Source organism: Molothrus aeneus, chromosome 19 (assembly GCF_037042795.1).
Source record: "Molothrus aeneus isolate 106 chromosome 19, BPBGC_Maene_1.0, whole genome shotgun sequence".
Taxonomy (NCBI): domain Eukaryota; kingdom Metazoa; phylum Chordata; class Aves; order Passeriformes; family Icteridae; genus Molothrus; species Molothrus aeneus.
Genome location: NC_089664.1, coordinates 5,347,287 through 5,366,184, shown reverse-complemented (window position 1 = coordinate 5,366,184; position 18,898 = coordinate 5,347,287). Strand labels below are relative to the sequence as shown.

At 48.2% G+C, this 18,898-nt stretch overlaps 1 protein-coding gene across 1 annotated transcript in view; it reads right to left on the bottom strand.

The window, feature by feature from the left end:
* COL27A1 (collagen type XXVII alpha 1 chain) overlaps positions 1-18,898 on the bottom strand; it is a 144,937-nt gene that overhangs the window by 119,573 nt on the left and 6,466 nt on the right. The window contains exons 2-4 of the mRNA XM_066562636.1: positions 17,243-17,313; positions 10,769-12,192; positions 1,852-1,905 (exon numbers count right to left, since the gene is read on the bottom strand). Of these exons, the coding sequence (XP_066418733.1) occupies positions 1,852-1,905; positions 10,769-12,192; positions 17,243-17,313 (1,549 nt within the window). The remainder of the gene's footprint in view (positions 1-1,851; positions 1,906-10,768; positions 12,193-17,242; positions 17,314-18,898) is intronic.

Here is an 18,898-nt window from a genome sequence, read left to right as displayed (position 1 = left end):
GCAACTTCACTTTCCAATGAAATCCCTAAATCCCAAAGAGACACAAGAAAAAATTACCAGGAGAAACACTTCCCAAAGTCCAAACAATTCAGGCACAGAGCAGTCCTGTCTCCAGTGCTCCAGGCCAGACATTCACAGAGTGACCCTTCTGCCCCCTCCCAAAATTAGCACAGCCTCTCTGAAGGGGTCTGAGCCAAGCCAGGCTCAGCTGTGCTGAGCACTTCCTAACTGGGAACTCTTTCCTGGACCAATTCTCAGCACCTCTGGCAGGGACTGAGCTCAGAAACCCTCTGTTGCTTATTGTCTTTCAGAGGATCATCTCAAATATAGGATGGAGCACGCCACAGCTGGGGAATAACAGACAATTATGACACAGCCTCCGTGATGCTATTTCCTTCAGAAGAAACTCAAGTGGAATTGGGCTGTGGAGCTGAAATTTGATCACCCATACAGCAGGCAGGGGATGCAGCTGGGGGCTCCAGACTTGCAGTTTAGCTTGCAAACCACAGGAATGCCAGAAGTAACAGCAAACAACCCTCATAAGCAATGGGCTGGGGTAGGAACCAACTTCCAGCTTGCATGGGGATGCCAAGAAATGCAAACTCTGGGCAGTCTACTGATGTGGGAGCAGCTTGGACACTTGTGAAGAAGACATCAGGGCTGATGCTTCGCTAAAAACAGATTGTCCCATCTGTAAACACAAGCCTGGTGCTGCCTAAGCCCCTCACTTACAGCCCAAATCAGCTTTTGATTCCCACAGGCCCGGGCTCCAGGGGTCCTGCAGAGCTGCATTTCACTGTTGGAGAAAAGAGATGAGTTTGTTTTTGCTGGTCACTGTGAGATCTCACAGGAGTGTAACAAGTGTCCTGGGGGAATGCCTGAGAGCCTCCCAGCTCAGCCTCCTGCTTGCTCTTTAAAGACATTACATGGGGCTTGAGCTTCAGCCAAGTATGTGTGAGGAAATCTCCCTCTGCTGCCAGGCCAGGATGCTGCCTGCATCACAGATCCAAATATTCCCTTCCTCCAGCCTCAGACACTCACACCTTTGGATTTCCAGCCCACAGCAGTGCTGAGAAAGGGGATCCATGGCTGCAGCCTGTGGGACTGCCCTGTGCTCCCAGGAAAACAGCCCCAGGCTGCCAGGAGAGCAGTGCCAGCACTGCACCGTATCCAGGTCAGGCACACTGCCCAGCCCTGGGAGAGCTGGGCCAGAGCAGAGGCTTTTCTCACAGCTAGCTGCAGCACTCAGCTCCAGATGTTTCCTCAGCACAGCACTCAGTGTTCAAAGATCTGCAGCAGAATTTCATTTGGGGAGGAAGAAATTCGGCGAGGGCCATTGCGAATTCCTGAGCTGATAAGGAATTCTGCTCTGGAGCTTGAAAAGGAGTCAGAGTGCAGGTCTGGGGAACAAAAAAATCTCATCTCTGTGTGTGCTGATTCCTTGGTCCTGGACCTTGGTCCCACCAATGAAGGATCTTGAACTAAACAATTTGTGAAGCTGGGGAGAGGGAAGGGGAGTACAAAAAGCAGGCAAAGCTAATATTCAGCTAATATTCAGCTTGCAAGAAGGAACAGAGACTGGAAACAAAATGAGACAGGCAGATCTCATTCTTCTGACAGCCATTTGGAAACGTCCATCCCCAGCCTTTGCTGATGCCAAACCTTAGCTCAGGGAGGCTGCAAATCACCAGTGTGAAAACCTCCAGCAGGGAATGAGAGAGAAGGAGACCAGAGCTCAACAGAGAAGGTCCTGAAGAAATCATTACTCAGCCACAGGAGCTACAGCAGCCCTTGGAACAGCAGGACAGGCAGATTCAAATACAAGTAGAAGGAAGTTTTTAAAGCACTTACTCGAGAACCTCTCTTGCCAGGGGGTCCTGGTAAGCCTGGCAGACCTGGTGGGCCCTAGAAAAACAAAAATAGGTATTAGTGATGGTTCTGCAACAGAATGGTGCTCCTGACAGTACTTCACAAAGAGAGAGACCCATAACACAATCATTTGGAGAAAACCTGGGGAGAAGGGCCAATTACAGCATCACAGCCAAAACTTCCCTTCAGCTTATGCTATTGCTACAAAGGGATAAAAAGCCACGCACAAAAACATCTGCAGGAGCACGAATTTCCAGAGAGCAGAGACAGAGCATCCCCATCTTCCTGCTGCAGCCTGCATTCCCAGGATCACAGCTGTGCCTTGTGCTTCCCCTCTCCTGGGCCTGTGCTGTGCCACAGGGGTAACACAAGAGTGTCCCAGCTTTGGGTTTTCCTGCTCTGTGTTAGCACCTTGGCAAGGGAAGCACATTGTGTGCTCTGATCTCTGTCAGATGGACACGTGCAGCTCTTGGTGTTGTAGGTTCCTACATGAGTTACAACAAAATCTGTGATTATGTGCAACCCCAGCACTTCATATTTCAGAGCAGCAGGTTATAAAATGTAATAAAATTGGTGTCAATGTTGGAAATTCTTAAATATGGTTCTGTAGCAAAGGAAAGGTCGGGTCATACATGTCAGGGTAGTGGGGATCTTGTAAGAGGGGAGGAACAAAGTGGAGATATCAGGAGCCCAGCTGTGCACTGATCTGAAACAGGTTAGGAAAAAATACTTAACCAACGAGGTTTGAATTTGTTCATCTATTTATTCTTTTTTTTTCCAATGGGCTGGAGAATTCAGATTTCTGGAGAGCCATCTGCAACTCCTAATAACTCCTCAAAACTTCTTTTTCCCCCAAGCCAAACATGTCTGACAAGAATAACTGTTAATTAAAGCCTCTCCCAGAGGATTTATATTTTGGTAGCTTGCTACAAAAGACAAGTTTCCATTGCATTCAGTGGAGACACATGCAGAGCAGGCAGTGAAGGGTGTTTGGAAGGCAGCCTGAGCTCTCTGCCTGCATGGCAGGCCCCAGGAACAGCATTCCACAGGGATGAAGGTGCAGGGCATGGAGCAGGCACAGGATGAAGCTCATTCTGGCCTTGCTCCCTTCCCACTGGGCCATCCCTGTGGGATCTCCTCCCTGCCAGGCTGGCCCAGCTGCTCAGAGCTGCTCAGGCTGGTGGTGCCCATGAGCAGGAGCCAAAAAGCTCAAGATCTCTCCTGCAGCTCCCAGGAGTCACCAAGGGCATGACTCAGTGAGAAAAAAAATCAACCCAGGAGATCCCTACCCTAAATCTCATGCCCAGGAAAAGATTTTGGAAAGAGAAAACTTGCTTGAACCATACAGGTAACCAATGGATAATTACTCCCCTGATATGACCAACCCTCCCACATGTAAACAGCACATTAAGTTGTATAAAAGTCTATTATCTGAAGACTTATCTATCTATTTTAAGAGCCAAACTTGGCACAGTAGAAAAAAAATTCAAGGAAGGCATAAACAAAAGCCTAGTGTCCTCTGTGCTATCAATTTATCAGCACAGCAAATAAATAGTGACTTTCTTCCCTGTAGTGAAGATAACAGGAAAGGTTTGTTTTAAAGGAGCCTGCACAGCAGAGAACAGGTAATGTCCCTCAGTGTGACACAGGGATGCACCTCTGTCACCACAGGAGCCCCTGCTGCTGCCCAGCCCTGCCTGCCCTGGACAGGCCCAGCCTCCACAGTGTGGGACACTTCATCTGACCCCTCTGCCAGCTGCTTGGTGCTGCCTAACACAGTATTAGTGCTCTTTGTATTAACAACCCTCATTGATACAGCTGACCCTGATTTTAGCAATATCCCAGTGTTTTAACCTGCCATTGTGCCAGCTCAGGGCCCCGTGCATAATGCAATTATACAGCTGTGCAAATAGACATGTAATTGTAGGGGTTTTTTTAAGCTTCATGTATAATTGTGCTCCAGAATCCCAGATTTTATTAAAAATATCCCCCTGCCCTTTTAGTTGGGATGATAACTATCAAACCACGAATCCAGTGCAACTGAGGCAGCAACAGGTTTAATAAGAGTTTATCAGAGATTAATCCATGTCCTTGATCTCTCCTCCACCAAAACCCATCCCCATTTACACCCTTAGAGGAGGTAAAAGAGGAGATGCAACTGTCTGAGCCTGGTGTTCCCCATGTACCAGAATTGAGGTGACCTTTTCCACCTTCCTGCTAACAGCAGCTGCAATTGTACTTGGCTGCTTGAGCAAAAACCTTCTCCAAAAATGTGAGCTGCTCAGAACAGACTGAAACTAACACAAAAATAGGGAGAGAGTTAATACCAGCACTGGAGTGGGAATACAGGGTTGAGAGAAAGGCTTCTAGCTGGAAAAGCACAGAGCAGCACACAGCTCAGGAGTCCCTGCCATGGTGCTTTGATCTGCCATGCCTTCAGACTCATTTTTCCTTGCTTGAGGAGTAGGAGGGATAAGGGGAAGGTGGGATGAGTGGCTCAAAGGTGCCAGGCACTACAGAAACTGCAGAAGGTAAAGATGTGACCACGTTTAAATTGAAGCCAGTGAAGGTGGAAAAGGACTGGGGCAGTGGATGGGCACAGGCAGTGCTGAGAAGTGACAGCCTGTGAGGCCACTTTGTATTTATTTGTCCCATTTCTCAGTTCCTTGGTGGCTGGGTTGGATGGGACATGGGCACCCTCCTGGTGCCTCCTTTCCCCTCTGCCTCTCTATGCCCCAGCCCATGCTCTCGGACAAGAGGCTCAAGCTCAGGGATAAGAGCCCCACAGGTCACAGCTGGGGAGAGCAATGCTGGAATTCACTCAAGGCAAATGCGCATCCAGAGGAGAAGGGCTGGGTCAGGGCCCAGCTCCTTACAAATGATGGATGCAGTCAGGAGATGCCTGTCAGTGAGCCTGCACACACAGCCCCCAGCCTCACCCCCAGCTCAGGTCACACAGAGCCTTTGGGGACCTCTCCACTGTCCCTTAGGGCACCCCTGGGGAATTCCACCAGGAGCAGAGGGCAGTGCTCCAAGGGCAGGAGGGTTTCCTGCTGCTGGCAGTGGGGTGAGGAGATCAGTGCTCTGCCCCTGCCCTCCCATCACAGGGGTGGAGCCTCCTGTGGGAGCTCCTGCCCCTGGCACTGCAGCTCTTGTCTCTCTGGCTCCTTGCCTGCTCCTCCTGCAAACGGATGGCAGAGAACACCCACCCTGTTATCACACAAAGCCAGAGCAGAGATCAAGGAGAAACTCAGCAGCAGCAGCAGCAGCAGACACTCTCTCTCTCTTCTCCAGCCAAACAGCTGAGCTGTTAACCAGCCTGAACAGCTCCTGAAGCAGCTCAGGGCAGCCACAATAAAGTTTAACCCTTCTCAGTTTCCCACGGTAGCATTAGCAATGACGACCGACCCCACCAAATGATTACAGGATTTATTCTAAGCTGCTGCTGGGAAACTTGCTGCTGCAAAAGGGACTTTTTTTTTTTTAATCTTAGCTCTCTGAGCTTCAAATTGCAAATGGAAAATTAAACATACTTGTCTGAAAGGAAAATACATGGGACCCTGAGGATAAGGGAAATCTTGCCATTTCCTCTTGCTGTTAATTTATACCTCTGCCTCTCCCACACTGTGACCCCCCTTCACTGCTTCCTCTGCCCACAGCAGTGCTGCAGGGAGCAAGGTGCCTTCTGACCTGCTCCAAACTCAGCAAGGCCAAACCTGCTGTTGAATTAAAGCACACTGAGTACAAGAATTGGTGCTGGAAATTGGGAAATGACTGCTGAATCAACTTGGTCAGATAGCAAAGGATTCCTGTAATGGTTTCCTCAGGGGTGAGTACTCAGCCTGGCAGCAAAGAGCTGAGATTTCCCAGGAAACTATTAAGCTCATATTCCAGTGCACACTGACAGATGGATAAATTTACTTTAGGGTATTCCCAATGTATTTCTGTCCAGCCACCAGTGGCACAGTTCTCCTGTGTCCCAGAAAATTCAGTTTCAGAAGTGCAAAACGCTGCTAGGACTGAGGAGAGAAGACAGAACATTCCTCTTTCTCAGGTGTCAATGCCTGTAGTGAAAGTCAACTTAAAAAGGAGTTCAAAAAACACACCAAAAGCTTCTCCCCACACTGGCAGCATGTTCTGAGCAGGGAGTGACATTCCCCCTGCAGATAAAGGACCTGAACTGTTTTCTTCCAAGAAGAAAAGAAATATTCCTGCAGGAAAGATGGCCACTGCCACAAACCTACCCTTTAGCCTTGCATGTCTAGGAAGCAGCAGCAAGGACAGCACTGGAATTCAAAATTCCCTGCTTAGGAGAATAGAAGAGGAGGAGAAAAACCCTCATTTTCAACAGCCTGGCAACCTCTCCTCACCTCCCCATCATTGCCAGGCTTCAAAAACTGCCTGAAACAAAGCTAGAATTTTAGGGGGGGAAACTCCCAACACTTTGGTTACTTTCTTCTCCAAGGCAGGCTTATCGTATTAAAATTTGGACATGTCTGGTTTTCAACCAGTGTAAAAACAAAAAGCCCTCATAATTCTGGCAGGAGCTGAGCTGCTGGTGCAGAGCCAGCCTTGTAACACGATTTCCTCACCAGGCACAGATGTTTGCTCTGGGTCTGTGCAACACCTATCACACAAAGGTCCTTGTCCACAACTGGGTTCCTCACAGGGCAGCAGCACAATGCACAACAAAATGTGAGTGTTCCAGCTTGATGAAAGCCACTTTTCTGCAGAGACATTTCAGGAACAGGCTCTGCAGGGCACTGGAGCGATCCCAGGCCTTGGAAGGCAGCCTGAAAGGCTGGGAAGGAATACAGGGATCACCTACTCTACTACTCACTTTCTATTTTTAAAAATTTATAAAAATACTTGTGTGTACTTGTACAATCCTAGATCCTTTGCAGCACATTTATCTCAAACACACTATCAACTGTCTCTCTTCAAAATTAACTTTATTTTACACAAACAGACCTCTCTGATGCTTGGTCATTTGCCTGCAAGATTTCCCTTCTGGGATATTTCCCGTTAAATCACCAAAAAAATTTGATCCAATTATGTGAGCAAGGATAAAAACTTTCCCCATGCATTATACAAAGCATGCAGTCTCTCTTTTTTTATTATTAATATGACTCATTCGTTAATAGATATTCAAACACGTTGTGTGTTCCTTAATTTATCATGGGCTGGCAGCTCAAACAGCCTTTTCTGGTGTGAGGAGAACTGGAAATAGGCACTTCATCTATTTTATCTGTGTTTCCAGTCACCTCTCTCCCCTGCCCACTGATTGAATTGGCTGGGATTGTTTCTTTAGGGAAGGAGCCGTGCTCCAAGACAAACTGCTCGTGCAGAGGATGGCAGCTGGAGCAGTCTAGACTGGGGACCTTGGAAACACATGTGCCTTGCAGAGAGGGAGACAGGGAGGGAGGGAGAGGGAGCAGCCTGCCAGGCACCACCACTGCCTCCAGCCTGGGGCCACGGCCAAGCAGATGGAATTGAGGGTGTGAGCCCCCCCCGTCCTCTGGCTGGGATTTTGGGGTGTCCTTGAAAAGCACTCCCTGCTCCTCTTGCCTTAGCACTTCCACAGCCTCTCAGTGATCCCAGCCTGCACATTCAGCATCAGGGGTGGTTTTCTCGCTCTAAAAATAACCCTTAGGCTTGTCAAGAGGCTTGGAGGGACAGAATTGCAGCTTTTTATAGGAGGAGAAAGGTCTGACTTGGGGTGTGCTGTGCTAGACCCCAGCCATGCCAGGGAAGGGGTTTAGTGCAGCTTTACCTGGCAGGTGTTGCTGGTGGGCAGGGGAGAGGCTACAGCAGCCCCCCAAAATCTCCCTGCCAAACCTGCTGCTGGTCTAGACAAGCAAATGACACCCCATCCACTGGAGGATTCAAACACCCATCACATCACAGCCTTAGTTCAGGAGTTTGACATGCTCACAACAGATACTATTTTCCAGTATGAATCTTTCTTTGGAGGGGGGTTTTAGGCTACTTCCAGCCACGTGCTGGGGTCATGCTGCAGGGCCTGGAGCTCTGGAGCAAGGCTGGCTGAGATGCTTTGGGCAGTGGGGATGATCCAGAGGGAGTTTTGCCAGCTGCTGAGTCAGTGCTGCGTTACAAACTTCGCACGATATCTGGGTGTTCCTTTTGTTATTTCTCCCCTCCAAAAAAACCATAGAGCTGAGATCCCAAATGCTTGTGGTTATTAATGGTTCCCAAGAAGTTTTTCTTTTTTAAGAACATATTGCCCTCCCTCCTCTAGCTGCTCAGCAAACCCAATGCTCCTGAAGAATTAATGCTCTGCCTGAGTTCCATGTGGGATGCAGCATCTCCGTTTCCTTTTGCACAGCATCCACATGGTCCTTCAAGACAGATTAATACATGGAGGGTGCTGAATTTTATTCCTAAATAAATCCTTTCAGTCCTTTGCTCACACTCCTCTAACCATCGAACCCTTCCTCTATTGTTGGATGGAGCCTTTCTGCACAGCTAAGAATATTTCATTGGTTATTTTAGAAGAATTCACAAAGCCTCAAGTGCAGACACCACACAGCCTGAGTCATCACTGCCTCACACCATGGCTGCCATTGGGATGATCAGGATGAACAACAGTCCTTTTTCTCTAGGTGGAAGGGTTCTGTGGCTGCCACTCTGCCCAGAAATCACAGCCAAGGTGGCCCCAATCCTTGCTGAACAGGCAGAAGGCAATTCCCCCCCACCACACCTCCTCCTCAGGCTGACAATCTTCTTGATATCAGGCAATCTTCTTCTCATATCAGGCAGCAACTGGGAAAACCAATTAATCACCTTCTCCTTCCCTCGGTGTGCCAGACAGCAGATGACATTCCCAGTCCTGGCCAGGCTGGGATATCACTGACCTCATCAGCAGCGGCAGCACGAGGATGGCGCCAGGTAATTACTCAGGCACAGAACATTTATCAGCACTTTGCCCTCAAACATGCTCATCTGGCCGTGGACGTGCTGCATTAATTTCTCAACATGTCATCCCCATTCTGATATTTTTTCCTCTTTCCCTTCCCACGTCAGAGACATCCAAGGAAGCGTGGTACCGAGATCTCCGAGTGACTCACAGGAGCTGCTGAGCACTGTGTGGCAGCCAGCTCCAGCCAAGCCATAACCTTTCCCTCCCCAAGCCCTGATTTTGTTTCCAGCAGTCAAAGAGAATAAGGCCAGACAGAGCCTCAGAAAGTTCTCCTTTCCCTCGGTTCAGGACTCCAGTTGTTCTCAGACAGGATGGAAAAATCCTGCCATCTCTTCCCTCAGCTCTCCACAGCCTGAATCCATTTCTTTGCTATGATTCACAAGCCTGAGAGAGATTTTCCACTCCAGTTCAATAATAAGCTCTTTACATTGCAGGGGCTTAGAGCTTGGTCACCCTCATGACACTTGAAGAGCAAGAAGGTGGCAGAGGTCAGGATTGTGGTGGGCTTGGAGCAGGCATCCAGATTCACCCCTTAAAGCTAAGAGGTGTTTTAAGGGAAATGCACAACTGCTGTATTTCTTCTCTTGGAAATATGCCTGAAATGACTCTCCAGAAAACACAGAAGCCTGCCCAAAGATCAAATTGCTGGAGCTTGTTCTGTCTACTCAGGGATTTAGCAAAACTTCTCCAAGCAGCAAGACTCCATCAGGGATGGGTGCCTGTAGCCCACGCTCAACCCCTGCCCAGAATCACCTTCACCTCTCCCAGGGGCAGGAACCTGGGAACAAAACACCACCCTGGGTGACTCCATACCCAAAGAACAGGGAGAGAAATCACCACCCAGCTTTGAGATGGGACAGGAGGAAACACAAACTGCTCATCTACCACTGAGGACCTGGGGAGACCCAACCATTCCACTTTGGGTGTTACTTGCACCAAGGAGCAGCTCTGCAGAGACAAGTGCTGGTCATTCCTTACACCAGCCTCAATATTTCCATTGTAAACTCTTCTTTCACTATTTTAAGAAGTCAGCTATAAAAATTCCCTCTAGGCTGGATCTTGGCAACAAAAGGCTCTGTCTGGGAGAAACTTATTTTACATGTACAACCCCTCTCTCCTATTGACAGTTTGGGTTGGAACACCAAATCCCCCTAAAAGTTGGCCAGTTTAAAGATCATGTTTGCATTCTCAAGTTTGGAAAAAAAAAGAAGAACAGCCAGCAGATAATTAGTGGGGCCTGAGTGCTTTTAGCATTACAAAACGTGTGTATGCTTTTATAATGGCCAATATATACAACCTGAAAGGAGTTATTTTTTATGTGGAATGCAGTAGTTAAATTTATAAAGGAAACTTTTTGCATGTTTTAAGTGCAGGCTATGAGAAATAAAAACCAGAACAAAACACCCAAGAAAAACTTATACCATAAAAACAAATGAGACTTTGTTTGAAAAAATAAATCCTGAAGCCATCTCTGCATTTCCATTTGCTGGAACAGGGCACAAATCTTCTCTAGATTTGTGAATATCAGATACAAAACAAATTAATAACAAGTGCCAAGAAATAGTTAACTTGAGGCATGTTTTTAAAGCATCTGGGTTTTCTATGGAAGATGACCAGAGATAAAGCAAGGGCGTGGAAGATAGCGCCAACCTGGTCATTAAAATTTTAGCCAACAATTTAAAGGAAAAGAAGGTGGGATTTCTCTTTCCCCCCTCCCCTTTCTTTTAAAAAATCTGACATAAAGCAGCAACTTTAACCACAAATGTTTCACGGCATGCACCATCACTGAACACTCAGGTTCAAACTGAGATTTATGCTGAAATTGTGATGATCAGGAATGCAGCAGGGCTTGGCTGCCACACTTGGATGAGCTTCACAGAAACCCGTGGAGCTTGTGGTCTGCCAGCCCTTGAGCCGAGCTGTGACTGGGAACAGCCACCACGAAGAGCCTGAACCTACCTGAGGTCCTCTCTCTCCTTTCGCTCCTGGAAATCCCAGTAAAAATGGAAACGGAGTGGGTCCCAAGGGGTCAAAGATTTGATAGCCATCTGTGGCAGCTGGGGTTGTGAGGTTGAAGGCCCTGGCTCTGGAGCTGGGCCGGGCAGAGCCCAGGGGTGGCTTGGTGTACACCAGAGGGATGATGCTGGGATCCACTCTCCTGGTGGGGGATGGCTTCTTTGGGAAGGGCCCACGGCTCGGGTTCTGTGGGGTTTGCTTCAGGGTAACCAGGTGGACACTGCTCGTTGTGTTATCAGTCACCCTCCTCAGTGGCTTTGCAGTACTGAGCGCTCCAGGGGGCTCAGTGGTTGGTTTTTGGTTGTTCTTCTTTTTGGTCTCTTGCTCAGACTCCTTCCTGCTGGCCGTGACCAGGCTCTGGCTCGTTGGTGGGGCCCTTTTAGCAGTGGGAGGGGGAGTTTTATCCCTGCGTGTGCTGGGAGTGGGCTGAGACACCCTGAGGGTTGTCCCCACGCCCCGAGGGGACTGGGTGGGTACCTGTGGTTTGGTACTTGACACAACAGGTGGGGCCACTGTGACCTTGGTGGCTTTGGTAGTCAGTCTTGGCCGCGATGGTGGGGTTGACAGCAACGTGGGGGTTGTTGTACCTGAACCCCGTGTCTTGAGGGGCGCAGTGACCCTGCCAAACTCCAAGCTTGGGGCAGCAGTGGTCAGGTTTTTCAGACCCTGCAGTGAGGGCTCTGTATGCTGTGGGGTACTGGGGGAGGCACTGGGATCCCTGGGCAGGAGGGGGATGAGAGGGGGCAGGTTTGGCCGGTAGGTATCTGCTTGCCTGCACTGTTTTTTCAGGTATTTACAGTAATGATGAGCTGCCTTGGCGGAAGGATAAATATCAAACTGGCAGATGGCTCCTTCAAACTGCACGGAGTGCTGGCTTATCTTCCCAAAGAGGAAAGATCCTTGTGGATCCAACGCCTCGTCCTTTTTAAAATGCAAATCCGCATGTACTCTGCGCTTCCCACAAGAAGTAAATAAAGTGACAGTCTGGCCACGAATGTTGATGGCCATGTTGTGCCACCGGCCATCGTGGACATTGTAATCAAAATATACAGAGCGCTTGTGGCCCACGTACACGATGATCTTGCCGGGCACAAACTGGACCCCCAGCTGCAGTTTTTTCTTTTTGCTCCTGACAGCAAAGAGGAAGGCGTTGTTGATGCGGTGGGAGCAGAGGCTCAGCACCAGGAGCAGGTCAGAGCTGGAGCCTGCGGGGAGCAGGGCGCTGAGCGGGGCTTCCACACGGGCTCGCTGCGTGAAGATGACCCCTGATTTGAAAGGAATGACTCCTTGAGGAGCTGCACGTGAGGAGGACCATCCACTCGATGGCCTTTTCCCTGACAGGCCCAGTCTTTGAAGAACATCCACATCTGAAAGGGAAGCACAAAGGTTATGTGAGGTGCTGGGAGGCCCAAGGGCTGGATGGGTGTGCAGGGAGGTCAAACTAATCCATGAACAAAGGCAACAGGCTACAGGAAATCCCAACTTTCATATCTAATCCCACCCTCTCACATGTATATTCCCATAACCAGCATGGAGAGCTCACAGCTCTTCTCACATGGTGTGAGGAGCAAGTTCATGCTCAACGTGATTACCAGCAATTGCCAAAATGCATCAGCTCCATGGTGCATCTGGTGAGTTCCCCTGTCCCAGCAGGGACCAGCTCAGATGTTCTGGAGGGAGCTGACCTCACTACAAGGAAATTTCCCACTGAGCACCCCTAGTCCTCTTCCTGGGATTTAATTCTGAGTACTGACCGCATAGCTGGAAAGGAATTCGAACAACAGATTGAGCTGGGATTGCAAAATTTTGTATCCCCAGAGGGCAAGTAACAAAACTTCCAGAGGAAGCAAAAGCCTTGTATCTGTCTCTCTCCAAGCTAGCAAGCAGCAGCTTTTGATCTTTGGAGAGTTTAGGGAAGTGCAGGTGCCTCCCAGCATGAAAAACATTACACCTAGATTTCAGTGAACTGCTCAAGGTCCTCAACAGCAGTACTTTTTTTTTTCCCAGCAGATCATCTTACAGCAATGAATTTTTTAATAGGTTGGAACCAGACCTGGTTTGTGAAGAGCTCAGAAATTGGTTATGGCTGCCACTGAGTAGTGGAGGTGAGATTTGCCTCCTGTATAATGTCACCTAGGAGCCAGGTGCCTTGCTCGAGCCAGGAGGAGAGGGGCTGATGAACAGAGGACCTTTCTTCCCCAACTCCAGGAGGAATTTGCAATGGACAGACAAGCAGAACCCCCTGCCTTCTGCCCCCGAGGTCTATCAGGAGTCATTCATAGCTCAGATTAGCAGGCACCAGCAACACAAACTGGGGCCAGCTGGCAGCAGCCTCAGCTGAATTATTTAGGAGAAGATGCCGAGGTCTACGTGAGCAAAGCTGCAAAGGCAAATGTGCCCAGACCTGAAAAAGGTCCTTGTTGAGCAGCTAAAGGAGCTCAGCCTAGAGGAAAAGGAGGCTCAGGGGAGAGCTTCTCACTCTCTACAACTCCCTGACAGGAGGTTGTTCTGCTCCCAGGTGACAAGCAACAGGATGAGAGGAAGAGCCCCTCAGGTTGTGCTGGGGGTGGGGGATGTTAGAATGAAGAGTAGGAAAGGCTTCTTTACCAAAAGATTTGTGAAGCATTGGAATGAGCTGCCCAGTGAAGTGGTGGAGTCACCATCCATGTGAGTGTTCAAAAAACATCAGATGTGGCCCTTGGGGACATCTAATGGTTTAGTGGTGGACATGGCAGCCCTGGGTTAACAGCTGGGTTTGATGATTGTAAGGGTTTTCCAGGCCAAATGGCCATGTTAAGGTGTTCATGGTTCCTGTGACACCAGCACTGGTGACAGTGAGCTAGGATAACTGCACCTCCTCCCCTCTTCCTGCCCAAATGCCATCCCCACCACTCCTGGACCAGCCAACTCTCCCACCTCAGTGCCCTTTGGGGAAGCCAGTCAGGGCTGTACAACACAAATGCCAATGTTGCAAGGCAAGAATTTAACACTCAGAAAGGTGGTGGTGCCAATCATGGCTGACACCATGGAATTGCAACTTTTCTAGATTAAAAGTAAATCAACAGTCCTCCAAAGGAAAAAAAACAAAAAACACCTAGCTCTTTTTCTAAAGGGGCCTTGGTATTCAGCTGCTTTCACCCTTAACTATTAAATATTCTGCACAGAACACAATATTTGGAGAACTGGCACATAAAGATCCCTTTGGTGCTGGCCAGAAGGATTGTAGACTCAAGCAGTCTGAGACCTGTAATGCTGCTGGCCAAGAAGGGAGGAGAATGATGAGAGAACCTCTGTTCCTTGACTTTGGCAAAAACCTCGGCCATTTTTGTATATTAAGAACGAGTCAATCAGTATTTACTTTGCCTGAGTTTAGCTTTATTCCCACCTTCCTTTTATAAAGCAGCTTGACTCGTTTTCTGGCAGACACTACCCTGGAGAAGGTGTGTCAGATGTAGAAAAGGATGGAAATGTTCCCACTCTGTGCAGAGGGGTAATTTACTGCACAGCATGTCCAAGTGTTAATGACAGCATCTCTCCCATTCTCTGAAATCCTTGGTGTCCCACTGGTTTTATTCCATATTGTCCAACAGGGCTGTCTCTCAGCAGCCTTCCCCTCTCTGCTCTGAGCAGTGTCTTCATTCTGGATAATCTCCAGGGCTCATGAAACACCAAAGGCCAAAGCCTGGCTTTAGTGAAGTGGGACCTTTGCCACAGACTTCAAAGGCATCAGGATTTATCCCTAAGAAAATAAATTTACCACTTAAGCAAGCAGCTCTTCTCCAGCTTCCAATTTCTACGTGTATTTTTAGGTTCTCCCTCAGAGGCAGACAGGGCTGTCTCTGCTAGAGATGCTGCATGCTCTAGGAGTTATTTATTTGGTAGCTGCTCTGCAAAGACCTGAGGATGTTTCCATGCTCAGAGGATGCTGCTGCTGCTGCTGTTTGCAATCCCAATGCCTCGTTAGCAACAGCATCCAGGAGTGCTGAAGGGAAAAAAGCACAACCCAAACACTGCTCTCCCTCAAAAGCCGCTAAGGTGGAGCCAAACTCTGGTGCCCACGCAGAATCCCAATAAAGCATCCTCCTGCAGGACACACATGTGAACTTTCCAGCACCAGGTCCAGGCACAGAGCTCAGGGCTCCTCCTGTGCACCCAGCCCATCTCCTCTCCTCTCCTCTCCTCATCCTGCTGTTGTCCTGGGCTGTTGGGTCACATCTCCTGGGATACGGGATGTCATCAACCAATGTGAAATGCAAGGTAATTCTGACTTCCTGAAGCAGCTCCAAGTTTAGCAGAGGATTTTTTCCCCTTCAAACTTTTTCCTCTGTGGATTTTTCCATCAAAACACATTATTTAAAAAGAACATTCACTTAGAGCTGCCTGATCCCAGGTGCCTCAAAGCTAATTGCAACATTACTGTAGCAACATTTGAGCAACTGGGAAAAACTCTTCTATCAGACTCTGTGCATGAAGTGAGACACACAAAGATTCCTGAACAACCACATGATCACCTCTGAAAAAGGGGAAAAAAATTATTGTTCTCCTTCCCCTCTCTTTCTTTCCCTCCCCCTTTCACCACACAAAAAGCTGTACAAGAAAAAGAAGCCAAAAGGCAGGAGAGGAATAACTTGCAGCTTCCCAGACTCCAACAGCCAAGATGCGATGCCCACAGCTAAAACTGGGTTGAATAAGTGCAGCAGTTCCAAAAGTTACTGCCCAGACCTTTAGTCAGCACACAACAAATGAACTCACCTCACAATCTTTTGGATTTGTAACACTTATGGAAAGATCATCCTCTGTACTCCCTGATTTTCCAGCATACAGGAAGACTCCTAATCCTTAGAGTAACAGCCAGAGTGTTTTCAAAATCCCACAGCATTGGCTGAATTTCACCCTCACATTGCCCTGTGAACAAGTTCTTACTGCTGCTGAGTCTCATGTTTGAAAATCCTGGGTGATAACACAGCCCCAAGTCACCCATGTTTTCTTGCAGCCTGTACTTCCCTGGAAGGTTTTGTTTTCTGGCACCCAGAAGGAAATGCTCTCTCTCACTGTGTGGAAACCAGGCAAGTTTTTCAAAATTCTTTTATCACAGAGAAAGTATCTCAGAGGGGAGCTATCAACTACACCAAGGTAAGCACAATGAGAGTGAAATGAAAGAGTTTGCTTTACGTTGATGGTAACAAAAGACACAGCCCCATCCCATAATTATCTTAGGAGTAAAATGATGGATAGAGGTGAATCTAAGCAGCATATTATAATCTACTTGAAAAGCAAGATGCCAAGACACAGTATTTGTTCTGCCTCTTTATGAGCTGACATAAAACTTGCTCTGAAAACTGCTTGACTAAGTAATTCAGCCAGATGTTCACCTCCTTTGCATGGAGGCAGAATTTGGAAAATATTACATTTTTCAAAATTGCTGATGGCAGGGATCTATTCCCTCCCTCCTGTAAAAAGTGGTCCATGGGCTGGCTGACAGCTGAGTGCTGACCAAATTTTTATTTTTCCTTCATGTTTTAGAGACTGAGAGGAGAGCCCTGGAGCCTGCTAGTCCACTTAGTGTTGTCTGCTGACAGCAGGGGAAGCTGTTCTCTTCCAGCAAATACCCATGTAAAGCATCCATGTGGGAAAGGTGTTGCTATTTTGAGAGGAGAAGGCTCCTTTTCAAACAGATATTGCAGAGATGCTTAGCACCCACTATCAACTGGTAAAGATTAATATTTTTTTTTTGTGTTTTTGTTGCCTTTCAAGTTTTAATCTCTTTTGTAGGGTCATTGGTTATTGTACCTCAGCCTAGTCCTGCTCCTGGCAGCACCAGGGAGGTGATGCCTGGAGAAGGGGTGTGAGGACAGGCTGAAGGTGTCACTCCCCTATAGAATATTCCCTTACAGCACAGAGACTGAACCAGGTGTAGCCATTTTATTGTCAATCAACCCTGCAGGATTTTCTGCCCTTAAATTTGCTCTTATCTTTAGAACTCACATTATTTCAGTATGTGACATCCCCTGTGCTGGCAGAGGTGCCTGGGGTGCACCAAAGTCACGGAAAAATCTGCCAGAGACATTTAATTTCATAAACTCCCAGTCTCAAGGGGCAGTTTCTAAGAGCAGCTAAGTCCTGGCAAGTGCAGGTGGATGCCAGTGACATTTTAGACACAAAGTGCTTCACTCCCACCAGTTCCACCAGACAGACAGGCTCTGAAAATCCTGTGGGACATGTAATCACCTGTACAAAACCTGGTTCTTTTGCCAGCTCTTAACTGCACTATCTATATCATGTGTACTGAAACCATCAGCAATAAATGCATCTGGGCTCAGACATTGATTGTTCAGTTATAATACTACACTGGTACCAAAGCACTTGGCTTTTACTTTTGTTGAAAGAGGAGAGGAAAAATAAAAAAGTGTAGTTTACCTTCAGAATTTCCCTGTGTGAATCCCAGGAACCAAGTAAAACACAATATTGTCCAGAGAAAGCAGAATCCCCTGAAAATGGAAGAGAAGAAAAAAAATAATGCATTTCTACAACAACAGTAACAAACCCAAAATTCCATTGTTAAAGGTCTTCTCCTTGATCCCAAGTCCGGCAAAGGCTGTGACAGTGCCAGCATGACTCCAGGAAGTAGATCCAGGCTGAGACCTTATTTTTCTGTTTCAAAGCCATCCAAATCCCACTGAACTTAATGGAAAGGTTTCCCAGGGGAATTAGGAGCCTTGAACAAGGAGCAGCCCTGTGTTTTGAGAGGCAGGGCCATCACTGCTGGGTCTTTGCTGCTGCTGCTGCTCTTTGGCACTCAGCCCACCCAGGACAGACCACCAGAAATGCAGGGGAATGGAGAAACCATTCCAAGCTGGGAGGCCCAAAAGCCCTGCCAGGAGTGCACATTCAGGGCTGTGGGGACACGGGGAGGAAATGGGCTGGCACTCAGTGCCCTGTCACCTCAGCAAACACCCCCTGGGGCCCCCTGCTTTACTGTGTGCTTAACAATGTCCTAAGCATGAAAAACCCTGCATGGGTCTGTTCCTCATTTTACACCCAGCTGCAAAGGTGGGGGCAGCTTCTCACCACTCAGCACCCTGTGCTGAGCCACTGAGAGCCTTCTCACAAGCCTGGCATGGCAGGAAAGTTTAGAAAATGGGAGATCCACAGACTTCCAACCCTGTGCTCCCACAGACCCTTCCATGCCTGAGAGGGAATTTGACAAACCTCTCTGTTAGCTCAGCTTTAAGCCTTCAAGTGCCATTGAAAACAGCAGCTCAGGGGAAAAAACTTTTACCAGAAAGGTAACTAAACCCCCCCTTTCCCCCATCAGCTTCCTTGATTTGTAGCCAGCTAAGGAACATGGGAAACTCCTTGGTTAGGCTCACTAAAAGCTGTCAGTGGAAAGTTTGAAGATTGAATTCCCTCATCTTCTAGAGAGGATATTTAACAGCTTCATCAGCAGAGGCTGCTGGAAGAACAGACAGAAATGTAAACTACAGAAAGTGCTCAGGCAGGAGGCAGCAGTGTGGGACATCCACAGGTTGGTTGTCACCTCAGCCCAGCCAGTGTGAGCACTGGACTGTGCAAAGCCAGGCCAAAGTGCTCCTCTCTCCACCCACATCTGATGCACAAGTCATGAATCAAACCACTCTTCTCCTGCCATCAAGCCTCAGCTTCAGCCCAAGAAATCATCCTGAGACAATGTATTACCCTGGCCAATCCTCACCCAGTGCAGCAGACCCTTCCCAGAGCTAAAACAAAGCCACAGTGATTTACATCAGTGGGGAAACCTGGCCTTGAAAGTAAAAATCCATCCAGGAATCCAGCCACTAACTAATATTTTAAGGCTTAAAGAGATAAAATCCTGGACTGGTCCCACATAAACTGGGAAAGAAATGAGCTGAAGCAATCCATGCCCTCCTTTGCTGTTTCCATCACCCTGACACCAGGCTGCACATTTCAGGAGCTCTGGGAGTGCTTTAGTTTATGGAAGAACGGCCAGGAATAGCCCAATCCTGGTGTTCTTTTGCCATGTCCTACAACCAGCCATATCCTAGCCAGGAGACCCTCACCATGCTGCAGAGATCT